The 24,052-nt window shown below is 39.9% G+C and overlaps 1 protein-coding gene across 1 annotated transcript; it reads right to left on the bottom strand.

Annotated features, from left to right (window-relative positions):
* Window positions 1-1,869: 1,869 nt before the first annotated feature.
* Window positions 1,870-23,515, bottom strand: pigo (phosphatidylinositol glycan anchor biosynthesis, class O). The gene is made up of 13 exons (XM_036595768.1): window positions 23,265-23,515; window positions 21,970-22,451; window positions 19,356-19,499; window positions 19,015-19,138; window positions 18,457-18,616; window positions 18,020-18,199; window positions 16,040-16,515; window positions 14,353-14,970; window positions 13,084-13,547; window positions 10,966-11,169; window positions 7,752-7,939; window positions 4,410-4,480; window positions 1,870-3,457 (listed from the first exon to the last, which is right to left on the bottom strand). The coding sequence occupies exons 2-13, from the start codon at window positions 22,448-22,450 to the stop codon at window positions 3,328-3,330; spliced, it is 3,240 nt and encodes a 1,079-aa protein (XP_036451661.1). The 5' UTR covers window position 22,451; window positions 23,265-23,515; the 3' UTR covers window positions 1,870-3,327.
* Window positions 23,516-24,052: the final 537 nt, after the last annotated feature.

The following is a 24,052-nucleotide window of genomic DNA, read 5'->3' as shown; positions in this document are numbered from 1 at the left end:
CATTCATTTCTCATCAAAACAAGAACAATGAAATTATTTATTCATCAGCAACGCAAAAAATATGAAAAACAAATAAATAACAGTCAATGTGCACTGAGCGCATTTCATCAGACCACATGAGACCTCAAGGCAGCCGATAAAGCTAGTGACCTCTTACTTGACCAGACCAGCTGAACAGAGACAAGGTATTGACAAAAACGGCAAAGTAACATTACTGTTTAATGTTACTGGACTGACCCTGAAACTGATAGAGGTTATTGCTAAGAAAGAGTTCCATTAGAAAAGTAAGTAAGCTAATTAGAAAGGTAAGTAAGCTAACCATGGAGCTGTTACTCAACAGAAGCAAACAGAGAAAGATTTAAAACCAGAGTTCAAAAGAGAAAACTAGTGAGAAGAAATACCGTTCCTGCAGGCTTCATATGTTGTGGCAGCAGCATGGCAAAATATTGAATTTTGTTATGTTAAAAAAGTTTCTCACCTCAAAATAACGACTTATTTTCAAGATATTGACTCATCTCAAAATAATCACATTTTCTTGAGGCTTTAAGATAGTATGAAGAAATAATGACCTATTTTCTCAACAAATGTATTTATAATCTTGGGATTTTGGTGACACTTTATTTTAAGTGGTCATTTTAAATAAAACGAACACTCAACAGACTCTCAGGACATTGTCAAGAACATATGAGGGTTAGGATCAGGTTTTGGGTTGAAGTTGAGGTTAGGGTTAGGATTAGTGCCAGTGTTAGGGTTAGGGGTTGGGTAAGGTTGGGTTTTTGTAATGGAAGTAACATATTAACAATACATCTACTTCATCTAGGTAATGTATCACCTCATTTTCAAGTTTTTTTCTTCAGTGTATTCAGATGCTTCACTACTGCTACTTCACTGAAATGCTGTTGATGTGTTACTGACGATCTGCTAAGAGTTTATTAATCACCTACAAAGGACTAAAATAAGGTGTTACCGGGATTTTGAGTTATTAAGACATTCTGTGTTCTGACAAAGTTAAGTAATTATTCCAGGATAAGTCATTATTTTAAGATACGTTGTCCAAATTTTCACATACTGCTGCCAGAAACGAAGAAGGAGATTTTTTCTCTTCTACCTGGCAAAACTGTTCTTCTTTAGGGAGATATAAACTGGTGGGCAGGTTTGGAGTCTATTACTCTACACCAGTGATGCCCACTTACAGCCCTGGAGTATCCCTGCACTGCACAGTTAACCCACTGCTGTAACCCAGCAGATCAGACTCATCAGCTTATTGAGCGATTCAATTTGCTGGATGGTTGCATTATAGTCAGAGGTGAATAATAACTACTTTAAATCATATTACTTTACTTCTATACAAGTACATTAGTGTGGGAAGTAATATCCTTTTCCTCAGTTACAATTTAGACTGAAAGGATCCACACAGAGCTGTATGAACTTCAGTTTCTGTGCTGGATGTCCTAAGACGGGGGTCAGCAACCCAAATGTTAGGAACAGCCATTTTGCCCTTTCAACAAAAATCAAGGAGCCACATTTTATGTCCATTTTGCCATCTTGGCTGTAAATATGTCTCAGTATGTGCTAATGTACCAGTATAGGCTAAAAATTTAAATGAAAATGCAGACTTTGCTCTGCTTTAAGCTTTAGCTCAGCTATAGCCACTTTTCTCACATCTCTAGCAGGATACTTTTCCACAAAAGTGGAATGTTTCTTGTAAAATGTCTCTCAGCATTCGGGTTTTTATGAGGTTGAAGTCAGCTTCTCATCCACAATCTTCTTGTTCTAATTTTCCCGTTTCACCTTAAATGGTGCCTGTGGTGTCAGAATGTAACTGCTGCACCCTTTAAGGTGGAATGGGAGAATTTGCACAAGAAACTGACTTCAGCTTCATGACTTTTTAGTGTTTGACAGTTTCTCGTTGCAGATTAAACGTATCCGGAAACCAGCTGGAGTGATTATAAATGCAAATAAGTCCAATCGCCTCCAAATTATTAACGTTCGTCTTAAGTCTTTCTCTGTGCCTTTTTTGTTAGGTGTTCGCTAGGGGAGATTGTTGTTGTTGCTATGGTGACCAGCAGTCTGCATGCCAACCTTCAAGGTTAAAGGGTGAACCAGTAGCACTCTGCGTTCTGCGTTTAAGACCATTTATTGTTAAAACTGTGTTAGAACGATAAGCAGAGCTTTATTTTACTGCAAAGGAGGATTATTTTATTTTTACCTAACAATCTAATTCTGCTGTGGAGCCACAACAGGGCAGTAAAACAGCCACATGCGGCTCCGGAGCCTCATGTTTCTGACACCTGTCCTAAGAAGTTCCTTTACAGTTCTACAGGCTATTTAAAGTAGGTTTCTGAGTTCGTACTTTTGTATTTCTACTTCTGAGTATGGATTTAGGCTGCTCCACCCACCACTAACCTAGGGCTGCAACAATCAGTCCACAAAGTTGATTATTTGTCTGTTATGTAAAGTAGTTGAATTATCCAAAAGCTCTCTATACAAAAATGTAATATACTGAAATTATACTGCAACGCATTCTATTTATATTTTGCAATATATTGACAACATATAGAATTGGCTTGGCTTCTGTTTTGTTGCACCATAAAAGAAGTGGCTTGTTACTCCACAGAACTTTGAATGATGTACTTTTGAAAGGAAATGAGAAAAGACACAACAGTTCGATTAATCAAATACTAGGTGATTAATTGGATACAGAAATAACCGTTATAGCTGCAGCCCTACACCAAGCTATGCAGTTCAGGGGTAATCCAGAGTATATGTAAAGTTGGATTGACTGGTTACCATGACAACAGGTTTAATTTAAGCTAGTCTGAGCTCAGCGTTGTGTAAATGCAGTCAGTTCAACTCAGTGCTACCTTGAATTGAGCCCAAATTTAGCTTATCCTGCTTCATGATATATTCTGAATGATTGTTCTACATTAACATCCCCTTGAGGTCAGCCTTCATCACAGTAACTCTCCCAATCTGTACATTTCATTAAAATACTGCAGACGTCCAGCCTTTAAAGCCCTTCAGTAAACCAGCCGCAGAGTCAGTGGTGTGTATGGCAGTATAAAGGCATGCTTGACTATCTCTCCCACTTCGACTACAAAGGCAGCGGTGCCACAGATGGCTCAGATTAAGAGTCAAGAGTGTCTGTGTGTTAACAAAACCAGTGTAAAACATTAGCAGCTGTCCATTTACCCCCTCACGAGTTCAGAGAAACAGAGGCCATTCATGACCTCTTTGGTCCAGACATGACAGCGGCCTGCAGAAGAGTCTGATTCTGTTTTCTTTCCATCTTGTTGGCAGTTGTTTTGGTGAAGATGACCTTTAGTGCTACCTGGAATTTTCTGGAAGGAGTTTCTGAAATAAGCAAGCCACGGCCACGTCCACCCTCATGACCAGAGTGACTCCCACCAGCACAAACACGCTGCTCACGATGAAGCCGCTAGCCTCAAACATCAGCCTACATCAAAACACAAACATATAAAGTCATAAATGAGGGGGAAAAAAAATCATAATAAAGCAAGTCCACTCCTAAAACTTGCATCAAATATTGTCCTGTTATATAATAATCTATAGTGCTGCACTGTATCTCTCAGCCTCATCCATTTGACAAACTTTTCTATTGTTTTAATGTTTTAATTCATCAGTGTTCTACAATACCCAGCAGGCATTTAGCAAATGCATTATATAACTCCTAGGAATTCTTGTGGTGTCAACCAATCCTGCTGGCCCAATAAACTATCTGTAAGCTAATAAAAAAAGCAAATCAAGCATTACTGTAACAATATGATACAGAATTCATTGTATTTATTTAGAATTTATGTGATTAATGTATTTATTTAAGACAAAATGGGTGTCAGAGAGAAGGTTTTTACACATTTAGCCAGAAAAAAAGCCACACTGAGGTAAAGTATCTATAGCTGTGCTACCTTGCTAACTTTATATCCTTAAAGTTGTGCTTGTGCTCCAGCCCCCTTCCCCAAGCAGATGAACATCAAGCCGGACCTTCTTTTTAAGTCATTATGTGACATAAAGATGTACAACGTGGTGTGAAAAACTCCTGACCCGACACCTCTGACTTTAAAAAGATTATTTCAGGCTTACAGCAGCGCATGCTAATCAAATTTTGGTTTGTTTTATTCTCTGGACTCAGTATTGCTGCTTATTTCAATTTTAACAGCAAAAAAATCTTAGTGGAGCTTAGCGCAAGTTGTGAACTGATAAAAATGTAATAAATAAAGCTGAATTCCGGAGTATCTCCTCTATAACAGAAACATCGCTGTATGAGTTTGTTTACAACTTACAGACTTAATTATGCAGAAATATTGATTGAAAAATTGTTATGATTCTTCTTTAAAGGGAGAGAATGGAAAGTGTGTGTGTCTGTGTGTGAGACTGTGTCTGTCACTCACTTTGGTGCGAACACTTTCCACACCATGAGGTGCCTCCTGAGGATCGCCGCAGCACACACTGACGCCAAAACCTGCGCGCGCACACGTGCACACACACACACACACACACACACACACACACACACACACACAAACGAGAGTGTGAGCCAAAACAAAAATAAACAACACAAACACAAACACACCCCGATATCAACACCTGCACATATAAGGCCAGCCAACCAACAACAACTGACAACTTCTGGGGTCTGTCTCAGGCCAACGACATACGAAGCTCATGATCACCTTCTGTCAGCTCACAGTTGCCTTGTTTCCAGTGAAAAACTGCATTTGAACACACCGTGAAGACTACAACACGCACAAATTTACTGCACCTGTCTAAAACTGTAAAACTGCATGTACAAAGTAAATAATATGTTGTTTGAATTTATTATAAGCTTCAAAATGTTCGCGTTTAAGCTCAATCTAGGATGTGAAAGTGAAGCAAACCACCGGTAGCAGCGCTGAGTGGATATAAAAAGTCGACTTAACAGTGAATGTTTGTATATTAAACAGGGAACTGAAATGTCTGGTCACATGTTCATAATTATATGACAAAAAGTAAAGTCCATGAAATGAGTATCTCATGCTTTACTTAAATGTTAGTGTGTTAGCTGAACACCTTCAGAGCTGTTTATTCATAACAATATATATTTTTTTCCTTGTTGAGAATACGATAATCACATACTAATAGTTTAAATACTTGGACATTCAAATAGCAAAAACAGTTAAATGCACATTCTTGATGCAAAACTTGCAACTTGCGGTGAAAAATGAGGCAATGAATAGGGTTTTTGAAAAAAGGGTTTTTGTTAAATAAAAATCTTCAGAACCCCATACATTTTGTCCTGTGTACATTTTTCTCCCGAATATCACTGGATCCTCTGAATAATGAGGTCGTTAAAGAGCTATAATACTAATATTGCTACATGCGAGCTAAAGCTATTGTGCATCAATTTGATGTCACTAAGCTACATCAACGTAAGGTGGGCTGTGGTGGTGCTCTGGTGAGTTGTGCTACATCGAAATGTTCTACTGTTACAGGCACAATTGCACAATTACAGGTATTCCCATAAATAAAACCTCTAGGTAGGATATTTTGATAGACTAAAACTCCTTATCAAAAATACTACCCGTGTTAAAACCACGAGGCTGAATTTAGCTTCTTTTTCGCAGCTTCTTATCAGAATTTTCCCGTTCCACCTTAAATAGTGCAGCAGTTGTGATTACCTATCACAAACATTAACACGACAAAACAATACTGACCTGTTAGTTCTGTGAAACAGCAGAAATAAGTTAATGTCACTCAGCTCTCAAGCACAAATACAGAAACCTGCTCATATTATGCCTTTCAACTCTCCTTGAAGCTAAAGTCAGCTTCTTTTTCGCCGGCTGCTTGTTCAAATTTCCATGTTCCACCTTAAATGGTGCAGTGGTTCAGAATGTAAGGTTAACTGCTGCACCATTTAAGGTGGAACAGGAAAATGAATAAGTAGCTGTTGAATGTCCTGAGAAAATGTTTTTAGAAAATGTTACCAGCATTAAAATAATAATTAGGATATTTTGACAGCCTTAATCAGCTTATTAGGGATCAGCGGTAATATTAAGCTGAGTCTGTACTGAATTAGCCTGAGTGCAGGCAAGTTTGTAGAGCTTTTCAAATCAAGCTGTACAGAACAGAAAGATCTATCACGTTTCAGTGAGTATCAGATGAAGAACAGAGAACCGCAGGGGAACCTGCTTCTTTTGTTCTGACTTCTCTTCATCTGCCCTCAGTCTGTACATGGAAATACTCCACCACTTTAGGAGCCTGCCAGTCGTGAATTCAGGGCACAGTAGCATTAATTTACATGTAGCAATGTTCATATTTCAACTCTTTAACGACCTCGTAATTCAGTATTCAATATTCGTATTCATTCTGCCCATAGAGAAATTGAGCTCAGAGCCAGAGTTCCTAATATGGGCATAAGAGCATGACGACGACTACAAAACGATGACATGACTACAGTGCTCTATGGCCTGATGGCGTCTTTGAAGGTATCAGCTTGGTGTGTTCCTGTTTAGCCCGCTAACTTGAAACTTTCACGACAATGGCTCACTTTTTCCCAGGCTACATCACCCTGGCAGCTTATGCTATACGTCTGACCTGCTCCATGGCAAGTTAAGTTTGGGATTTTGGATCAAAAACAGCTCTTCAAACAACTAGGGTCAAGCTTCTTTTATTTTGTCGTGACACTTCAGGTGAAAATGGTCAAAAATAGCACTTTTTTGGCCAAAAGAGAAGGAAAGCAGAAAAAAGCAAAAGACTAAACAGAACTACAACAAACTGTCAAAATCTAACACTTAAATTATTTGAATGGTAATGCAAATGAGAAATTGTGATTAAAAACAGTTTTTTTTTCCTTTCGCTGTCCAGTGCTGGTCAGCGCAGATGCGTTTGAGCAGCAGCAGATAAACAGTAAACATGTTGACTGTGTGGAACTATTTCATGGTTTCTACAAGGAATTTTAGACTTTATGTTGAGTATCAAGAGGAGGTATTTAAGATTTAAGGACTTCTTCACACGTGACAGCTGTAGAGCTTTAGTTTAAAATGATGAAAAAATTCACAAATGACAGCCAAAGAGTTAAATATAACTGAAAAATTATGGAATTCATTGCCTTGGATGACCAACTGTCCGTGAATTTTATACTGTAGCTATGCACTATAATCATTTCAGTGGGTTTACTTTTCATGGACTGTTTATTTTTTGTGAGGTCAGTTTTGTCCTACCGCAAACAGGTATTAAAATACTTTCTTAACTAGAATCAAAAGCATAAATAAAATGGCAAATTAAAAAAAATACATAGATATCAAATAAAAAATACATAGATATCAAATAAAAAATACAGGTATCAAGAATATAAAGCAGCAATTTCCTCAGTAAGCACAAACACAGTGGTGTTGCTTTTTCATTAATATACATGCTTTACGTTTTACATATTTACGTAGAATATTTTCTTTTTCCTTCTTTACAAAATAAGCCCCTTGACTTGTTAGCTACTGTTGTAAAACGAGTTAACCGCGTCTTTTTTGTTAGGTTTTGTGAAGCTGAAATTTAGGAATCCAGTCTAATATGAACCTGTTTCGTGAGACTCCTGAAGACACTGCTGAAGCCAGACAGGACTCTGAGAGGCAATGAATGAGTATATTTATTTTCAAGTTTTTTTAAACTGAAAAAAAGAAAAAAAGAAAAAATATATATATATATATTTTGGAAACAGTACTAAGACTTTCTAAGGGCATAAAGAAACAGCGTGTGTGTACCTGAGCTCCAATGATGAACAGATAGCGCGCCGCAAGCTGCAGCAGTGCTGAGCTGAACTGCTGAGGGTTTTCCCGCAGCCTCATCTCCATGACAACGTCATCCCCATCCTCACCTGCACCCGAGCGACCGGTTCGAGTCCCGCGCACCTCACGCACCAACGGCCAGAACAGCAGCAGCGGACAGCCAACTGAGCAGCCAGAGGAAAAGAGCAAGGTTACGTTAGTGCCCTATGCCTTACGCCAGCCTTACACCAAATGGCTTTTCAAGCGATTTCACTGTCACAGACAAATTTATAATGGCGCAATAAAATCAGAGAGAGCCTTGCTAGAGTTGTGTCTCACTCGCGTCATCTCGATTGTTTAATGTGAGGTGGTCAGGATGGTTGTCTTAGGTCTGTCTCGCATGCCCTGGGCACATCACTATTTGCATATAAATTTTATCACAGTGTAATGATGAGAAACCTGACCGCTAAACTCTAAACGATCGAGATGATGCGAGTACGATGCAACTCTTCCAAGAGTTGTTTATTCCAACATTGGAAATTTGTCTGCGACAGTGAAATCGCTTGAAAAGTCATTTGATGTAAGGCCGGCATTAGTTTTAAGCTGGAGCTATGATGCTAATGTTGCTAAAGACTAGTCAATAGTCACCCTAATTCTTTCCTGTGAATATATCTCCAAAACCTCTCTCAACCCACTCAAACTGCATTCATCTTCGATCTTGCAGACAGCATGATTTAGTGTGAACTATGAAAATGAACAGAACTTCACTGTGTAGTCAAAGGAACAGGAGCTAGCTGAGCAGTTTTCGTGACTGAACCTCCTGCCGTCCATAATAATACACTGTCCTCCAACATCACTCTTCTTCTTGCCATCATCATCTAAAATTGAGGTCAACTGCACCTGCCCACAATTTTTATACATGCCAGAGAGCATAATGCAGTACATCGAAAGCATCTGCACTCATTTAATTCTAGTTTTTCCTTTAATTTGTCTCCCGTCTGCACATTTGGCTGCTAGTAAAAGCCTCTCTTCATGATAAAGATGGATGTCTTTTGAAGCCGCCATATGATTAAGTGGGCGAATCATGACTTTGATCACTGCTTTGTGATCTTGCTTAAATGTGCTCCATAAGAACTTCAGACAAGGTGTTCATAAAGGTCCTCAACACTCCAATTCAATATTACATCTTTACTTCAAAGCCCAAAAGTTATTAACCTTTTAGCCCCCCTTATAATGAATTACTGAGTATGAGAAATAGACGCTACATTAAGAGTCATTAACAATCAAAGAACAGCCGAACCTGAAACGCAAACTCCATCTGACAGCACACATATTAAAGCTTCTAAAAGCGATGAATTTACACAACTTTCCCTTTACCTCCAAAAAAAATCTCCATAATAAATTTATGATGGTCATTCAGAGTGGTTTGGTGTGAAATGCTTCAGTCTAGAGAAGCTTACCGAGTCAGAATTGTTCACAGTGGTGGTGATAGGAACCAGACGTCCACCTCTAAAAGCTCCCTCTCATAAAGTTATTAAATGAAAAGGTTATGAATACTCTGCTGTTTGAGACATTGTTTTACGATAGTTTTGAGAAGATTTCAGCAGCAAATGTATTGCTTTATATCTATTCATGACAGAAAGGTACATGCAGGACACCATAAGACAAAATAGTCCCCAAAGAAAACATATATTTTTTTAATTTACCAGTATAAAAACTACTCAAAAGGCACATGTAAGTCCACCAGTGGTTTTGGATAGTAAATAAATGTCTATATTTGTGTTTGTGACCTTACTTCCCATCACCACCACTGTAAAGAAACTGGAGTCGCCAAGTTTAGCTACAGTGATTCATTTGACATCAAACCACTCTAAATGACTCTGTTTACATCTCAATAACTGAATTATGCAGAAATTTGTAAATTACACATATTCTATACCTTGGCTGATGGGCTATATGTTTAAAAGCATCTAGACAGCCCTTCTGATTAATAAATTCAGTGCACCTGTTGCTGACACAGGTGTTTAACTGTACACATACAGCTTTGTACAATCTCCAAAGCAAAGGATTGACTAATAGAACGTGATGCTCTGGAGCAGCAGGTCACCATGCCCAGTGCCAGGCGTCAGCTGGAGGGGTATAGAGCCCCCCAGCATTGGGCTGTGGAGCAGAGGAGTTCTCTGGAGTGATGGAGCTCCATACAATACTTTGTGGAAGTTGAAGTGATCCAGAACTGATCATCCAACATCAGTACCTGACCTCAATAATGTTCTTGTGGCTGAATGCAGCACCACCCCCCAGTGGGTCATGGTGGTACTGTTAGTGGGATGTTGGCCATCATTTGTTTTATTTTTTAATCCAAAAATCTCAAGAGAACCAAGAAAACCAAGCATATGGCTGGGCAATGTGACTATATATCATTATCATGATAAATGATGTCACAATATAGTATAAGCTTTTCTGAACAGATCATGTATATTATCAGTACTTGTAGTACACTGACAAACAGCACGCTTCATTATAAAGAGAGCAAAATTAGTTCTGTTAAACTGGATTTAGTTCAACACAGTACTCCAAATATTGAATAAAAATCATTGTATTTACAATTTTTCGATAGTATTTCTTAAACTGTAGTATTACTGGTTCCTTTTTCTCTGTTTCAACTGATCAGAATATTGTTATGCATTGTGAAAATTTCTTGAAGTATTGTGATATTATATTTTTGCCATATCGCCCACCTCTATTAGGTGAATCAGAAAAATGATCAGATTGGTAAAATCTGTAGGTTGCGAAAGCTTTCGTGGTCGTTTGTGTGAGCTGTGAGTAGCAAAAGTTTGGGGTCCCCTGAGAGTGTAAAGCCTTCCAAGAAGACTAGAGGATGTTACTGCAGCAAAAGGGGACAAACTCCCTATTCATACCCTCGATTTCAGAAGAAATGCTGTCTACAGACTTTCGGACATATACAGTAGTGTATCTGGTGTCTCAAGTTTGCTTATTTAGTTTTGCACTGGAGGTGCGAGGATAAGAAGTAAATCAACAACAGCATGGATAAACTTTCTTTCACCCATTTTTTTTTATAGATAACATTGTAATATACAGATGTTAGACGTTAGATGATGCATTATGTTAAGTTTCCATTACCTATTAGCTACATTAGCATTATAGCTCCAGTTTCCTACATTTTAGGTAAGGGGCGAACATTTGCATGTACCTGCAAACATAATGTGCGAGGCGAAGGTGTTGAGGGTGACGAGCGAGGCGGGCAGCACCGTTCCCGAGTGGCCCTGTGGGAAGCCAACAAACGCAGCACCCCACTGGATGGAGGGAAAGGTGGGCAGGTGACCTGTAGCATGGAAAAACTGGGAGGCAGCAAGAGACCACAGAACCACTGGAGCCCAGGGCACGCTGAATATACCTGTGGAGGGATCAGAACAAACAGCAGGACAGAAATCAGAGACAAAACTCAGTCAGAAAGTGACCTCAACAAGTCACAATACACGAGTATCTTACATTATCAACTAATGTTACTTCATTAATCTTAGCTACATTAGCACTTACGCTACCTGGCTCCTAGCTTTGCTTAATTCTATGCTACTAGGTTTAATTAAATATGATCACTGTTGGCCCTTATGCTAAATTTTCATTAGTTACTACCAACCTAAGCATTCTAGCTTTTATTCATTATTAGCAATGTTATTATTTACACTAACTGGTTTATTTATTATTTATTATTAGTAAGCAGCCATTATTTTACCTAATTTACCTACTACAGACCTACTATTTGTTAGCATTCTTTGCTGTAGTTTCTGTTTTAAGTAACTGATTTATACTTGCTTTTATTTATTAATAAAATAGCACTCTTCTAATAAAGAACCATTATCAATATATTAATGATTGTAGTATCTGCAGTAACTGGTCGATGTTTGCTTTTATTTTGCCATTAATGAGCAAAATATTTCATTTTTGCTTACTAACTACAAATTATTTACTAGCAATGCAGCAATTCTTCATCAACAGCAAGAACAGACACACTGAACTGAAAGCCATAACTGAGAAACAAGGGTGCTTTTACATCTAATTTGATGATTTATTTATGCTTCTGAATTAACATAATGCTGATAATGCTTTAAAGGTGATATTTGGTGCATTGGGAAAGAGAACTAAGAGGACTATAAGAGTCGTTTAATTTATATTGCATAGTAAAATTACGAAAATAAAATACTTCACAGTTTCCCAAACACATTTAAAGCTGAATTCCAGAGCACCTCTGCTATAATGTAAAGCACATGGACATGGATATAGAGTGTAACAGTGTGAAGTTTCTCCAGCAGGGGGCACTGTAACAGAAGTTGCTTCAGTATTCATCATTTTAGTGAAGAAACAGCTATTAACCTCTGCAAGATCTAACGCACACAGTAACAGCTTTTAAACCAGGGGTTTATAGTTGTTATTTATGTGATATTATTTATGTGATTTCCATTAAAGAATTTCATTTAATCAATTAATGCTTAAAAGCTGACCCTTTTTCCTCTTTTGGATGAGAACTGAACGTGCCACTTTAGACCATTTTTGGCCAAACATTTTCAGTGGCTGGAACTTCAGTGCATCCCTGTTAAAATAATAGGTGGCAAATATTAAAATTGACATGATTTTGTACTTGCCCCAAATACTGTCGATCAGCCAAGACATGTTTGGTAGCGACGTTTTGCTTCTTTGGTTTAGAAATGGAGCTGCTAAGATAACAGAGCTAACAAACACTGGAAGTCAACAGTCACCCAAACCATTTCTAAAATCACATGCAAAAATCTTTATATATTGGCTTCAGATTACATGAATAATTTGGTAAAATGGCATGGATAAACCTTATTTATGCATTTAATCTAAAATTGGAATCATCATCTGCGTAACGTCACACTTTATGGTATTATTCCACCTTTAAACTCGGGGAGAAGGGAGTGCAGGGGTGTGTTGAGAAACATCACTGAAACATAGACCCACAGAGAAGAAGCATAGCATTACATTTAGCAACAATCAGAACATAGAAAAGTTTAAAGTAAGTTTCACTGCACTCTGAACCACACTGACTTGTCTGCGTGACCTGCATTAAGACCTGGATGAGGTTTGAGAGACATTCCGAGCATGAATTTGCAGAAACGGTTTGGGAAACTATTGACTTTCAGGGCTTGTAAGCACTGTTGGCCTCATAGTTCTAGACTTTTGACACCAAACCTGTCTACGTTCATTGACTGCATTTGAAAACCAAGTATGATTTTTTTTTTTACCAAACTATTCCTTTAACTTCCAAGTAAGAAAGAAAGCTGGAGCTTACTGGAGTGACTCTGCAGGCTGGAGAGGGTGCTGGAGGAGGAGTGGAGGTGCAGCATGGCTGCGGCCTGCAGCAGCATTAGCAGGAAGGCTAGTGCCATGCCTTCAGGGTGCAGCAGCAGCAGCCCCAAACCCAGCAGCCCACAGAGCAAGACCAGCGGAGCCGAGTAAACAGTGCCCAGCCCGTAGGCCTCCACAGCTGGACGCCCGTCCGCCTCGTCCCCCTCAGACCCTCCATCCTCCAGGGACTGCCGGATACGCTGGTACAGCTGCGGCACAAGGTGGTGCAGCTCTGCTTGAGGGCTAATTCCAGTACTGGCGCGGTACCTGGGTGGGGGCATGGACGTCGCACGGGGGTTCAGAGGTGCTCGCATCTTCAGGAACACAGTCAGCGGGTCCAGCCACAGCAGCAGCAGCCCGAGGCCCAGGAGGCCAAAGGCGATCCGCGGCAAAACCACCTGTGCAAGGCTAATCAGAAATCAGGAATGTAAATCAGGGCTTTAAAGTCAACCAAAATCAAAAAAGGAACCTTTTTTTTAAACCTTATTAGTTAATGTTCCTGATCATATTAAAGGGAAATTCCTCCGGTTTTCAAAATTTGAGCATAATTAAATGGTTAAGATGTAAACATTCAGAGAGGGTTGGTATGAAAGGATCTGTTCTAGAAAAACTTACCTAGTCAGAATTGATTACAGTGGTGGTGATGGGAACCAAACGTCCTTAGCATTTAAATGCCTCTAAAAGCTCCCTCAGAGAAAGTTATTATATAAAATGGTTATGAATATGCTGCCTGATGACTTTTTTACGACAGTTTTGAGAAGCCGTTCATGGCGGAGAGGTACATGCAGAACATTGTAAGTAATAGTCTCCATTGAAAACTTTTTTTTCAGATTTATCGCTATTTTACCATCATCAACATTCCACATAAAACTCAGAGGAGATGTGTAGGTTTACTGGTGGTTTTGGACAGTAAATAAAATGGCTATATTTGTGTTACAGACATCATGACTCCTGGTTCCTATCACCACCACTGTAAAGAAACCAGTCTGTAAATTTGTCTGTACGTTTACATCTCAACGACTAAATTTTGCAGAAGTTTTGAAAAATCGGTGGAATTCCCTTTTAAGGACTCATCTGTCAATACCAATATGATTACAATATCATGGCTCGTTCCTAGTTTGCACAATGCCAACCGGTTCAGACACTAAAAATCACTTGACTACATTAAGAATTTAAGAAATGTAGTAAGTTTAAAAGAAAATCCATCTTTTACCTAATCAGCTCTGCCAGGTTTCTGAAGCTGTCCTCAGGAGTGGCACTAACTGCCCAGTGCAGACCCATGCAGATAGAAGCCAAAGGGAGCAGGCAGCGGGCAGTGAACACAGCCACACTGGTGCAGTTTAAGTTGCCGTAGTGCCTCAGCCAGCGGTGCAGAAGGAACGCCCAGGCAGACAGCGAGGCGAGGGACAGGATGTAGTGCAGGTTGCGCATGCGGCTGTCCTGCACTCGTGAAAGCGGTGTGAGGAAGGCCGAGGGCTGGCAGGAGCCCTGCTCCTCGCGGCAGCTGTGGAACGACAGGGAAAGGTAGAGGCAGCCCACCAAAACGGCTACACTGACCAGCAGGGCGGTGCTCTCGCGGCGGACTGTGGAGAGTGGCAGAGCCAGTGGGAGAAGCCCAGGAGGTTTCTGCGTGTCCGACGGAGGACTGGGCACCAGGAGCCCATCCCAGTTCAGCCGAAGCGGAACAAAGAGGCCCAATGTGAAGAGCAGGAAGGTGACCACGCGTCCCTCGGAGATGACATAGCTGTCCGAGAGCAAAGAGGCACAGCGCAGGAAGAGGACAAGGAGCGGTGGGGTGAGGAGGCGCCACACAGACAGACGGGCACTAGAGCTGCACAAAGACCACAAAAAACACCACGTTATTACACCACATCATGACTGTGATACTACTTTCAAGATGCAATTGTTTTAATAAGAAAAACCTGTATCTCCCAAACCGTAACTTTACAGGAGAAGGAAAAGCTGTTAATGTGACACACTGTGCTTTTTAACAGTTCTACTGGGCCATTTTTCATGAGAAGTTCACACCAGGTAAAGAGCAGCTTGCATTTTCAATAGAAATTAAAAGTTTACACACACACTTTTTTTGAATATATATATATATACACATGTATGTATATACACACATATATATATATATACATATATATATATATATATATATATATGATATATATAATTATATATATATATATATATACACACACACACACACATATACATATATATATATATATATATATATATATATATATATATATATATATGCACATTTGTATGTACATATTTATATTTACTTTTAACACACACATATAAACATATAAACACACATATACATATATAAAATATGTGTGTGTGTGTGTGTGTGTGTGTGTGTGTATATATATATATATATATATATGAAGTGTGTGTGCGTGTGTGTTAAAATACATACCTTTAACATGTTGAAAATGAAGATTTTCTATATAAGTATATATACTCACACAGTCACATTGTTGATGTTTTCTAAGCGGAAATTATCCTTTTTTATTTGCAGTAGAATTTCTATGCTTCCAATTCTGACCAAAAACCATAAGATGCAAGCTTAACACTGCCCTCTGTTGGAGCATAAAGTTCAGACATCTCCATGGTCTTAAATATGAAAAAATAACATTTGGGAGAAGCTCATTTGTATATACAAAATCTACCTAATTTAGTTTTTTTTTACCTCTTTTTATATTGACTATTCAATGTATGTGATGATCACATACAGGCTCTTATGGGCAAATAACTAAAGATTAGCGTGTATTGCTCAGACCTGTATTGTATTAAACTTACAGAGAAGAATCTGAGTTTGGTCAAGATTTTCACAGCGCGAATGTAATTTGTAATCAACATTACAGAGGCCTATGTTGCCTTACCTGCCACGAGTAAAAGCCCGTCGAGTCCTCCACAAGAACGTGACCTCAGACATCAGTGCCGCCGCTCCAAAACACCATGAAACTTCCACGAAGCCCAGTGTGAAGAGCTGACATGCAGCTATGGCTCCACCCGCCAGTAGCCCGGAGAGCAAGGGAGCCTTCAGCACGCTGCCCTGTAGGACAATGAGGGACAGCTCCGACAGAACGAAACACGCTACACAAGCAAAGCCTAGGACCAGCAGACCTGCTGCCATTTTAAGAGGGTTAAAACGGGCCCACGAGGCGCGGCAGGTCTCCCTAACGGAGCTCAGGTAAGCCTGCATGGAGGCCGTGAGCTCAGCTGAGGGTGGAGCACCTTCGCTGACTGAGCTCAGGTACTGAGAGGACAGCTGGGTGAAGTGGGACTGAAGCTGGGACAGACTGCTTGCTGGAATGTCTTTGGCCATGTTGGAGTAGGTCTCCAGGAACCGGTTTACCTGATAAAAAATAAAAAAAAATACATTGTATTATTAAAACCGAGATCCATATTTATTTTACGTCTTAAATAGAATGTCTTTGTTACTGTGCATTTAAGACTGAAACATGGATATGATCTCTATTCTGATTGGCCCCCTGTATTGTTCATTCAAAAAGCAGTCCAGTCTGAAACTATTTTTACTTTCTTTTCTAACCAATTTCATAAGGAATGGAACAACACAAATGGTCCAAACTTTTTACAATAACATACATTAAATTAAATGATCTATATTCGACTACATAAAGCAATGTGCAAAAGTCTTAAGCATGTTATATAAATAACTGGCGGCTCCCATCTTGGCAATAAGGCCCGATCTCATGTCTTCTTTTTACCCCTACCCCTTGTTTTCGAGTGTCACCCTAACCCCTTGGAACTGAGTTACAAGGGGTAGTGGTGAAATCTTGCCCTACTTAATGGGACAACCCCCCCCCCAAAAAAATAAAAACATTGCTACATTAACAGCTACTAGTGGTGCTCTGCAGACGACCTAGCCCGTCTTTAGTGATAGCAGAGGAGGGTAATGTTCAGCAACCTCACTGCTGGGCTTTAGTTACATTTAGGGCATCATATGCCTTCAAAGAGGGGGTATAAGACAATTATTTATTATCGCCCACCTCTAATTCTTTGGTGATACGAGGCTGAAATCAGCTATTCATCAGCTTCTTGTTCGAATTTTCCATTTCCACCTTAAATGGTGCTGCAGTTACATTTTGGTGCTTCAGGCGTCAGAACAGCTGTACTATTTAAGGTGGAACAGGACAGTTAGCTAGCTAGCTACCGAAACATTAGCATGCTATTAGCGAATTTTTATGCTTGTTATGAAGAAAACGACCATAATACATTGAAACGACATTAAACTAAAATAATACAATGGTTATTGTAATTTTTTTAACGGAGAAAATATATTTGTGGGTTTCTTTGGTCACTCGGGCGGCCATCTTGCCGGTTTTTCTTTTTTTCTCATAAAACTCCATTTGGAGTGTGCTTCTGTAAAACCTCTGTTTGGAGGGCCATGTAGCTCTAACAGTTTGCCCTACCCCTCTATCTCAACAAAAATTGGGACACCCTAACCCTTGATGTGAACACGCAAAACAGAGGGCTAAGTGGTAGGGGCAAGGGGTTAAACGGGATTGGGCCTGAGTGTTTTTGCTTGTTAAAACATTGTTTAACATGAGAATAAATCTGGTAAAAAGTAACAAGAATAATAACTACAAATAATACTGGGTTTCCTCAGCGAGACATTTGGAAACAAACACACTGACTTACACAGAATCACACCTTAATCTATTATTATTTGTGGTTATTGTAATATTATTGTTTTTTCAAGCATATAAGTGCCCTCTGACAAGATAAATAGCTTTGCAGGGAACTAAAACATACATATATAAACACGTTTTACAGTTTATTAGTGAAGTTATTATTTCTCAATAAACAACTTTGCTTCAACTTCTCTTATTGTTCACCTGTTTGACGTTGATCCACAGCGCCTCTGCCTGGCTGAGACTCATAGATGCACCCAGAGAGCTGTTGAGGGGGAAGAGGGGCAGAAGAACCTGTCCTACGCTGCTGTATGGAATAGGCACTCCCAGCAGCAGGGCCAGCGTGGGCACCAGATCAGTCTGAGGAACCACCTCTGGCTCCACCTGCACACATTTCACACAGACACTCCTTCAGTAATCTTCAAATCATTCTTCCACTCTTCTACTTTAAACAGATCTGTGCAAACTCTACATTATGAAAGATATGCACATTACACCATAAACACAGAGCATGTTAATGCAGCTTCTTAACTAACGTGTATCAAACTTATTTTGAACACACTAGAAGGTTTGTGGATGAGGAACCTTTAGTTCGGGGGGCATTTCCCAAAGTGGGATTTCTCGATTAACTAGATCTAGACCTGTGAGCCGGGTGCTGGGAACAGAGGGGATCCGCTGTAGAGAAAGAGAGCTGCATCCGTCTCCTTCTGGCTCTCTCCACCATGGTCTCCTGTGTCCGTCATGCCGTGATCCCCCATCACCACCAACAGGGTGTCGTTCTGCAGTCGCTTAATCACTGACCTGGAGTCAGAAACGGAAGAACACAGACTCTTTTACAACACTGAAAGCAGTGGTTGTTTAGCCAAACATGCTAATGCTGCCAATAAGAATTAATGACCTCTCCTGCTCCTCCTACTCCTCTTTGATAATGTGTGATGTGGTGAGTAATCGGTGGTCCTCACAAAAAGATGAATTACCATAGCATTTCATTTTACAATGATATGAATTTGGATGTATATTTAAATAAATACAATATCTTCAAAGGCACAGGAACTCGACTGATTGGGGAGAGAATAAAAGAAAACTAACCGGGTCTAACGTGGTCTACAGACCAAGACTAACTGGATCAGATGTGTTATTTTGGGGCTAGTTCTCCTGTCACAGGGCTCTGCTTTAAACCATACAACACTGCCACTGACCTGATGACTTCGTCCATCTGTGTGAGCTTCTCTGCCATGGCAGGATGGTCAGGGCCAAATCTGTGTCCACAATGATCCACTCCCAGAAAGTGAGCAATCAGGACATCCCAATCGTCTCCCTCCACTGTGAGGAAGACATGGGGCTGTTACGGTTCTCCATTAAAAAGACATTTCAGAAAAAAGGATATATAGCATATAATGCATAGTAACATACAGACAGAATTCAGGCCTTAAGCTGTCAGCTAACATCCTTTTTAGCTTTGCATTGTTCTTTATATGTTTATAGAAGAATGTCATACAGTGTCAGAAACCGCATAAGAAGGTTTGCCAGAGATACTCACTGGTGGGGAAGATGTTCTGGAGGATTCCGTTGTCTACAGTGTGCAGATCCTTTACGTTGAAGGAGGGGAAAGGGAGTGAGCGGTGGAACTTTCTGGGGAAAAGACTGACCCACGTGTCATCGCCCATGAAGACCACTCGCTTGCCTTCATACAGCACAAAAAAAGGCAGTATGATCAATGACCTGTGTAAACGCTGTATTAGGGTAGCACAGCCAAATGTATTAGGGTAGCACAGCCAGGGTAGCACAGCCAAATGAACCCCCTGCCTGGATTCTACACTCTGATATACAATACAGATTATGTTGTCTTTCTTAATGTTAATGAATAATGTATTTAATTTGATGATCAATCCATGAGAGCTGCGCACACATCATTCCATTCTCCATCTTCTCAAGATCAACACTGCAAAAAACGATATCTCAAATCTACTTAATATAGGTTACATTTTTCATTGTGTGATGCATCTTATTTCTAGATATTTTTACTTGTTTTAAAGGGGAACTCCACTGATTTTTCAAAAATTTTGTATAATTAAATGGTTAAGATGTAGACAAAGCCATATAGAGTAAAAAGCCATTTCTCTAAATAAAAACTTAGTAAGTCAGAATTGTTCACAGCAGCAGTGACAAAATGAATTTAAGTTATTACATTAAATGGTTATGAATACTCTGAGATATTGTTTTACAGTAGCTTTGAGATCGTAATCAGTTTGTTCTGATCTGTTCATGGTGGAGCGATACATTAAGGGTGATCTATGGCAAAACAGCCCCCAAAAAACCTGTCTTTTTTTAAATTTCCCATTATTTTACCATCATTAACATTACATATAAAAACCTCAGAAGACAAAGTGTAGGCTCACTGCTGGTTTTGGATAGTAAATAAAATGGCTTTATTTGTGTTCTAGACATTGTGGCCCCTGGTTCCTATCACCACCACTGTGAAGAAATCAGAGTCAGTAAGCTTCTCTACAAATAAACTATTTCACACTAAACCAATCTAAATGATATTATTTACAGTTCAACCACTGAATTATGCAGAAAAAATGGTGGAATTCCCCTTTAAGGACCCAAATCCTAGATTTTTCTTTAATTTGACTTTTTCTTTCTTGTGGTTCACTTATGTTCTGGTTTTGTTTACCAAAAACAGCCTAATTCATTTTTATATGACCACTTTCCAACTTCACTGCATCCTAGGCTTTTCTTTCTTACTGTGCCTTTAAGGTGTATATATGTAAATGACCTCTGCTCTGATTGGCCACCCTCTATTGTGCCTTATTCAAACAAAAAATATCAGTGTCAATGTTTCTGTGGGTGTTTTTTAATGAATCAAGGTCCAGCAAAGACAAAAGTATTGTGGCCCAAATAATGCGACTACATCCCAATACTGATTCAGCAACACAATAAAGGCCAATATTCTACAATTTTCTTGCATTTTATTATTTTTTTCTATTTTTTTTTCAGTAACACTTTTTTAATAAACCATAAAATATGATTTCAGTCTGTTTTGGAGGTCCTTCAGTTCAGCCTAGAATTTTAATATTTTTATTTAAATTAGTTTTTTTATCTTTACATTACTAAAAATATCAGTTGAGTCAATTTCTACTAACAGGCCACTATCCCTTAACAGGCCAGCAGGGAGTGTTTAAACATGGTGTTTTTGTTACTGTGCCTTTGTTACACGCCAGTGCAGCACATGTTCTTTTTTTATTTTTGTCTTTCTTGTTCCGTTTTTGTTTTTTTCCTCCTCTATCTACCTTTAACCAGGTGGAGAGAGGATTTAACGGGAGGAGCTGTTGCTGGTTGGCTGCGTTAGCACTGTTTCCTCATCTGTGGGCGGGCCTTGGCAAACAAAAGAGCCTTGGTCTACATGACTAGAAGAAATTCCTTTACTCCACGTGTGAGATGAGCTGCCTTCACCTCAGAGCGGTGTGATGGTCGTGGGTCTAAGTCACCCTGTATGTCTGACGCAAGACGCAAGTTTTTATCAGTATAGAACATTTAATGTATGCTAAGTTTAAGCTTTGTTTACATCCTTGACTGCTAATGTGAGGGGTCTTGCCCTACTCTAAACGTGGTCAGGAAAGCTTGAGCACCTGTACATTCACAATAGGTTCTTACACTAGGTTAGGGATGGGTGCCACCTTTTGTATTTTGTTAGGGTTTAGCTGTGGTGAGGCAGGTTAGCTTGACTTTTGTTTCTTTCTTTCCTTGGGCACCATCCCAAGTCCACCTTTATGATTAGCTGGTGGGGTTGTGTTGATGCTGTAAGCCTTCACTCTATAACTTGTGGATCTGCATTAGTTGTCTTTTCACTTTTGTACTTTAACACATTTTTAATATATAACTAAAGCACTGCATATTACAGCCTTTAAGACTGACCACATAAAAGCAGTGAATTAAAAATCTTCAGTTTTCGTTGCTCATGTTTCATATATGGACCTCTGACAATTTACATATATATCAAACAGTTTTATTTCAAAAAAGCTAAGAAAATGTCCATGATATGGGTTTTCAATGTACTGCAAGATGTATCACAATTGCAATATGCAGAATTATAATTGCACTATCCATATTTTGTCTATACAGTGGAGCCCTACTCCTCTGCTCTAACTCACCTGCTTGACCCAGCTGGTGGACAAGGTTATCCTCAAGGACAGCGCTGGAGGCAAAGTTGTTCCCCACGTCGATGAAGGTGGGCAGGGAGCCGGTGGTGAATCCTTTGATCCTCTGCATGGTGGTGGTGGGCGGATCGGCCCTGAAGGTGTACAGCCTGGTCTGGGACGGCCAAGACGAAGCCATCTCATCCAGGACGGGCAGTTTGTTCTCAAAAGCTCTGGGCGAAGTGTTCCCCGGGTCATAACGAGCGAAGTCGGCCTTCAGGGCGTCGATTATGAGGACGACAGCTCTGCGGAAGCGCGGCTCCTTCAGGCAGAAGTCTCCTTTCACATCAGCCCCTGGGGGAAGGACGTCCGCACAGGTGCTGGTCCTGTTGACCTCCAGCCGCACCAGCAGGAAGCCCCCGACGAAAAGAAAGATGCCCACATAAAATATAGAGCATATCCAGAGGAGGAGGGCCAGGACAGGCAGTCTCTTCATCCTGTAGAGGAGGTTATAGCAGAGAATGAATGAAAAGATGGAAATTTCTCCCTTTTTTAAATGAAAGCATTTAATGTAGCATATAAAGAGTGTTTCAAAACATATCATTTGCTCCACAGTCCACAGAGTCCATACAGTCCATATTAAAAACTGAGCTACAAAAACAGCCTGTTTTGAATTTTTGTGATGTCATAAAACCAACACATTTACATATATCCACATATTCAGCCTACAGCAGCTTAGCTCTGCCCAGTAAAGCTGAAATTATAAGGAGTGTTTCAGCCCAGATTGCTTTTGAATGAGAGTAGCCAATCAGAACAGAGATCATTTACATGCATAGTAACAAAAAAGGTCACTCCAAGGGATAAACAAAAGCTGGAAAGGGTCACGTACAAACTAACTGTTTCTGGTACATGCAACCACACAAACATCCTAAGTGGACATCAGGCAAACCGTAGAAAACTGAAAACTGTAGGATATGGACCCTTTAAAGGGTATATATATAACATGCTGAAGCCACTGAGTAAGCCAGACTTAATGTAAAGCGAATAGATACTAATGTGCCAACATGAAATAAAGATAAAGTAAAGTTAGTTCTCAATCCATAATTTTCTGCTGTTGACTCAGGTTGAAGATACTGCCAGTTTAACCAGTTTAACCCAAATGGGGTGCTGATAACTACAGTCACAGTCATGACAGCGACAGGTTTGGCTCAGAGAGAGAGGTGCATTCAGATTCAGGGCTGCTGTGACATTGAGTACAGTAAATGAACTGTATAAGCTCTCTGTCCAGCACGCTTTATCGTTATACTGACCTTGCACAGCTCTGCTCGTCCTCCCTCGCTCTCCCTTGCTCTCTCTCTCAGCTCAGTCTGGTAAAGGACCGTAAAGGCTCACTCCACGTCCGCTCTCAGCGAAGCTCCACAGCCACATCAACAGCGGCTGACAGAGTAAATTAGACCCCGTGTTGTTGAGCCTCAGTTCGGGCGTCGCTGCTGCGAGACTGCGGTTCAATTCATCTCGGACGCCTCGCTGCCCGGTTTCCTTTTCCGTCGACATGCGCTCCTCTCTCCGACAGAACGGAGTGTCAAAATAAAAGTCACGTTTTTTTTCCGTTTTCTTTTATTTTTGTATTTTTTTTTATTCGTTTGTGTGTTTTTAAGTGCCAAAAAAACAGTCCAGTCTACACGACGCTTTTCCAGCTTCTCTTTATTCTTTTGGATTAAACAGAATGTTTTTAATGGGAATTCTTGTTTGTATGGATTTTAAAATAGATTTTAAGGCAAAGTCTCCTCAAAACTATCATAATAGTCTCAGACATCAGGCAGTGTATTCATAACCATTTCATGTAATAACTTTCTGTGAGGGAGCTGTTCCTTTAAAACTTTTATATGTAGTGGGTCTCTGTTCTGATTGGCTGCCCTATATTGCGCTTTGTTTAGAAAGATGTCCGGGCTGAAACACTCCTTATAACTTCAGCATGAATGGGCGGGGTTAAACTGCTATAGGCTGAATAGGCAGATATTTGGATATGACATCACAAAAACAATGTTGTCAATATACTAAGCTGTTTTTGCAGCTTAGTATATTGACCCATGTGGAC

The sequence above is a fragment of the Colossoma macropomum genome, unplaced genomic scaffold, assembly GCF_904425465.1.
Source record: "Colossoma macropomum unplaced genomic scaffold, Colossoma_macropomum, whole genome shotgun sequence".
NCBI classification, from domain to species: Eukaryota; Metazoa; Chordata; class Actinopteri; order Characiformes; family Serrasalmidae; genus Colossoma; species Colossoma macropomum.
Note: the sequence above shows the minus strand (reverse complement) of the source record. Positions and strands in the feature narration are given on the sequence as shown.

Coding starts and splice junctions, on each gene's coding strand:
- pigo (XM_036595768.1), bottom strand. CDS start 22,450: ATGAAGAGACTGCCTGTCCTGGCCCTCCTCCTCTGGATATGCTCTATA. Junction 18,200..18,456: donor TCCCAGCACCCGGCTCACAG/GTCTAGATCTAG, acceptor AAATGTGTGCAG/GTGGAGCCAGAGGTGGTTCC. Junction 14,971..16,039: donor CGGGCTTTTACTCGTGGCAG/GTAAGGCAACAT, acceptor GTCTTTGTGCAG/CTCTAGTGCCCGTCTGTCTG.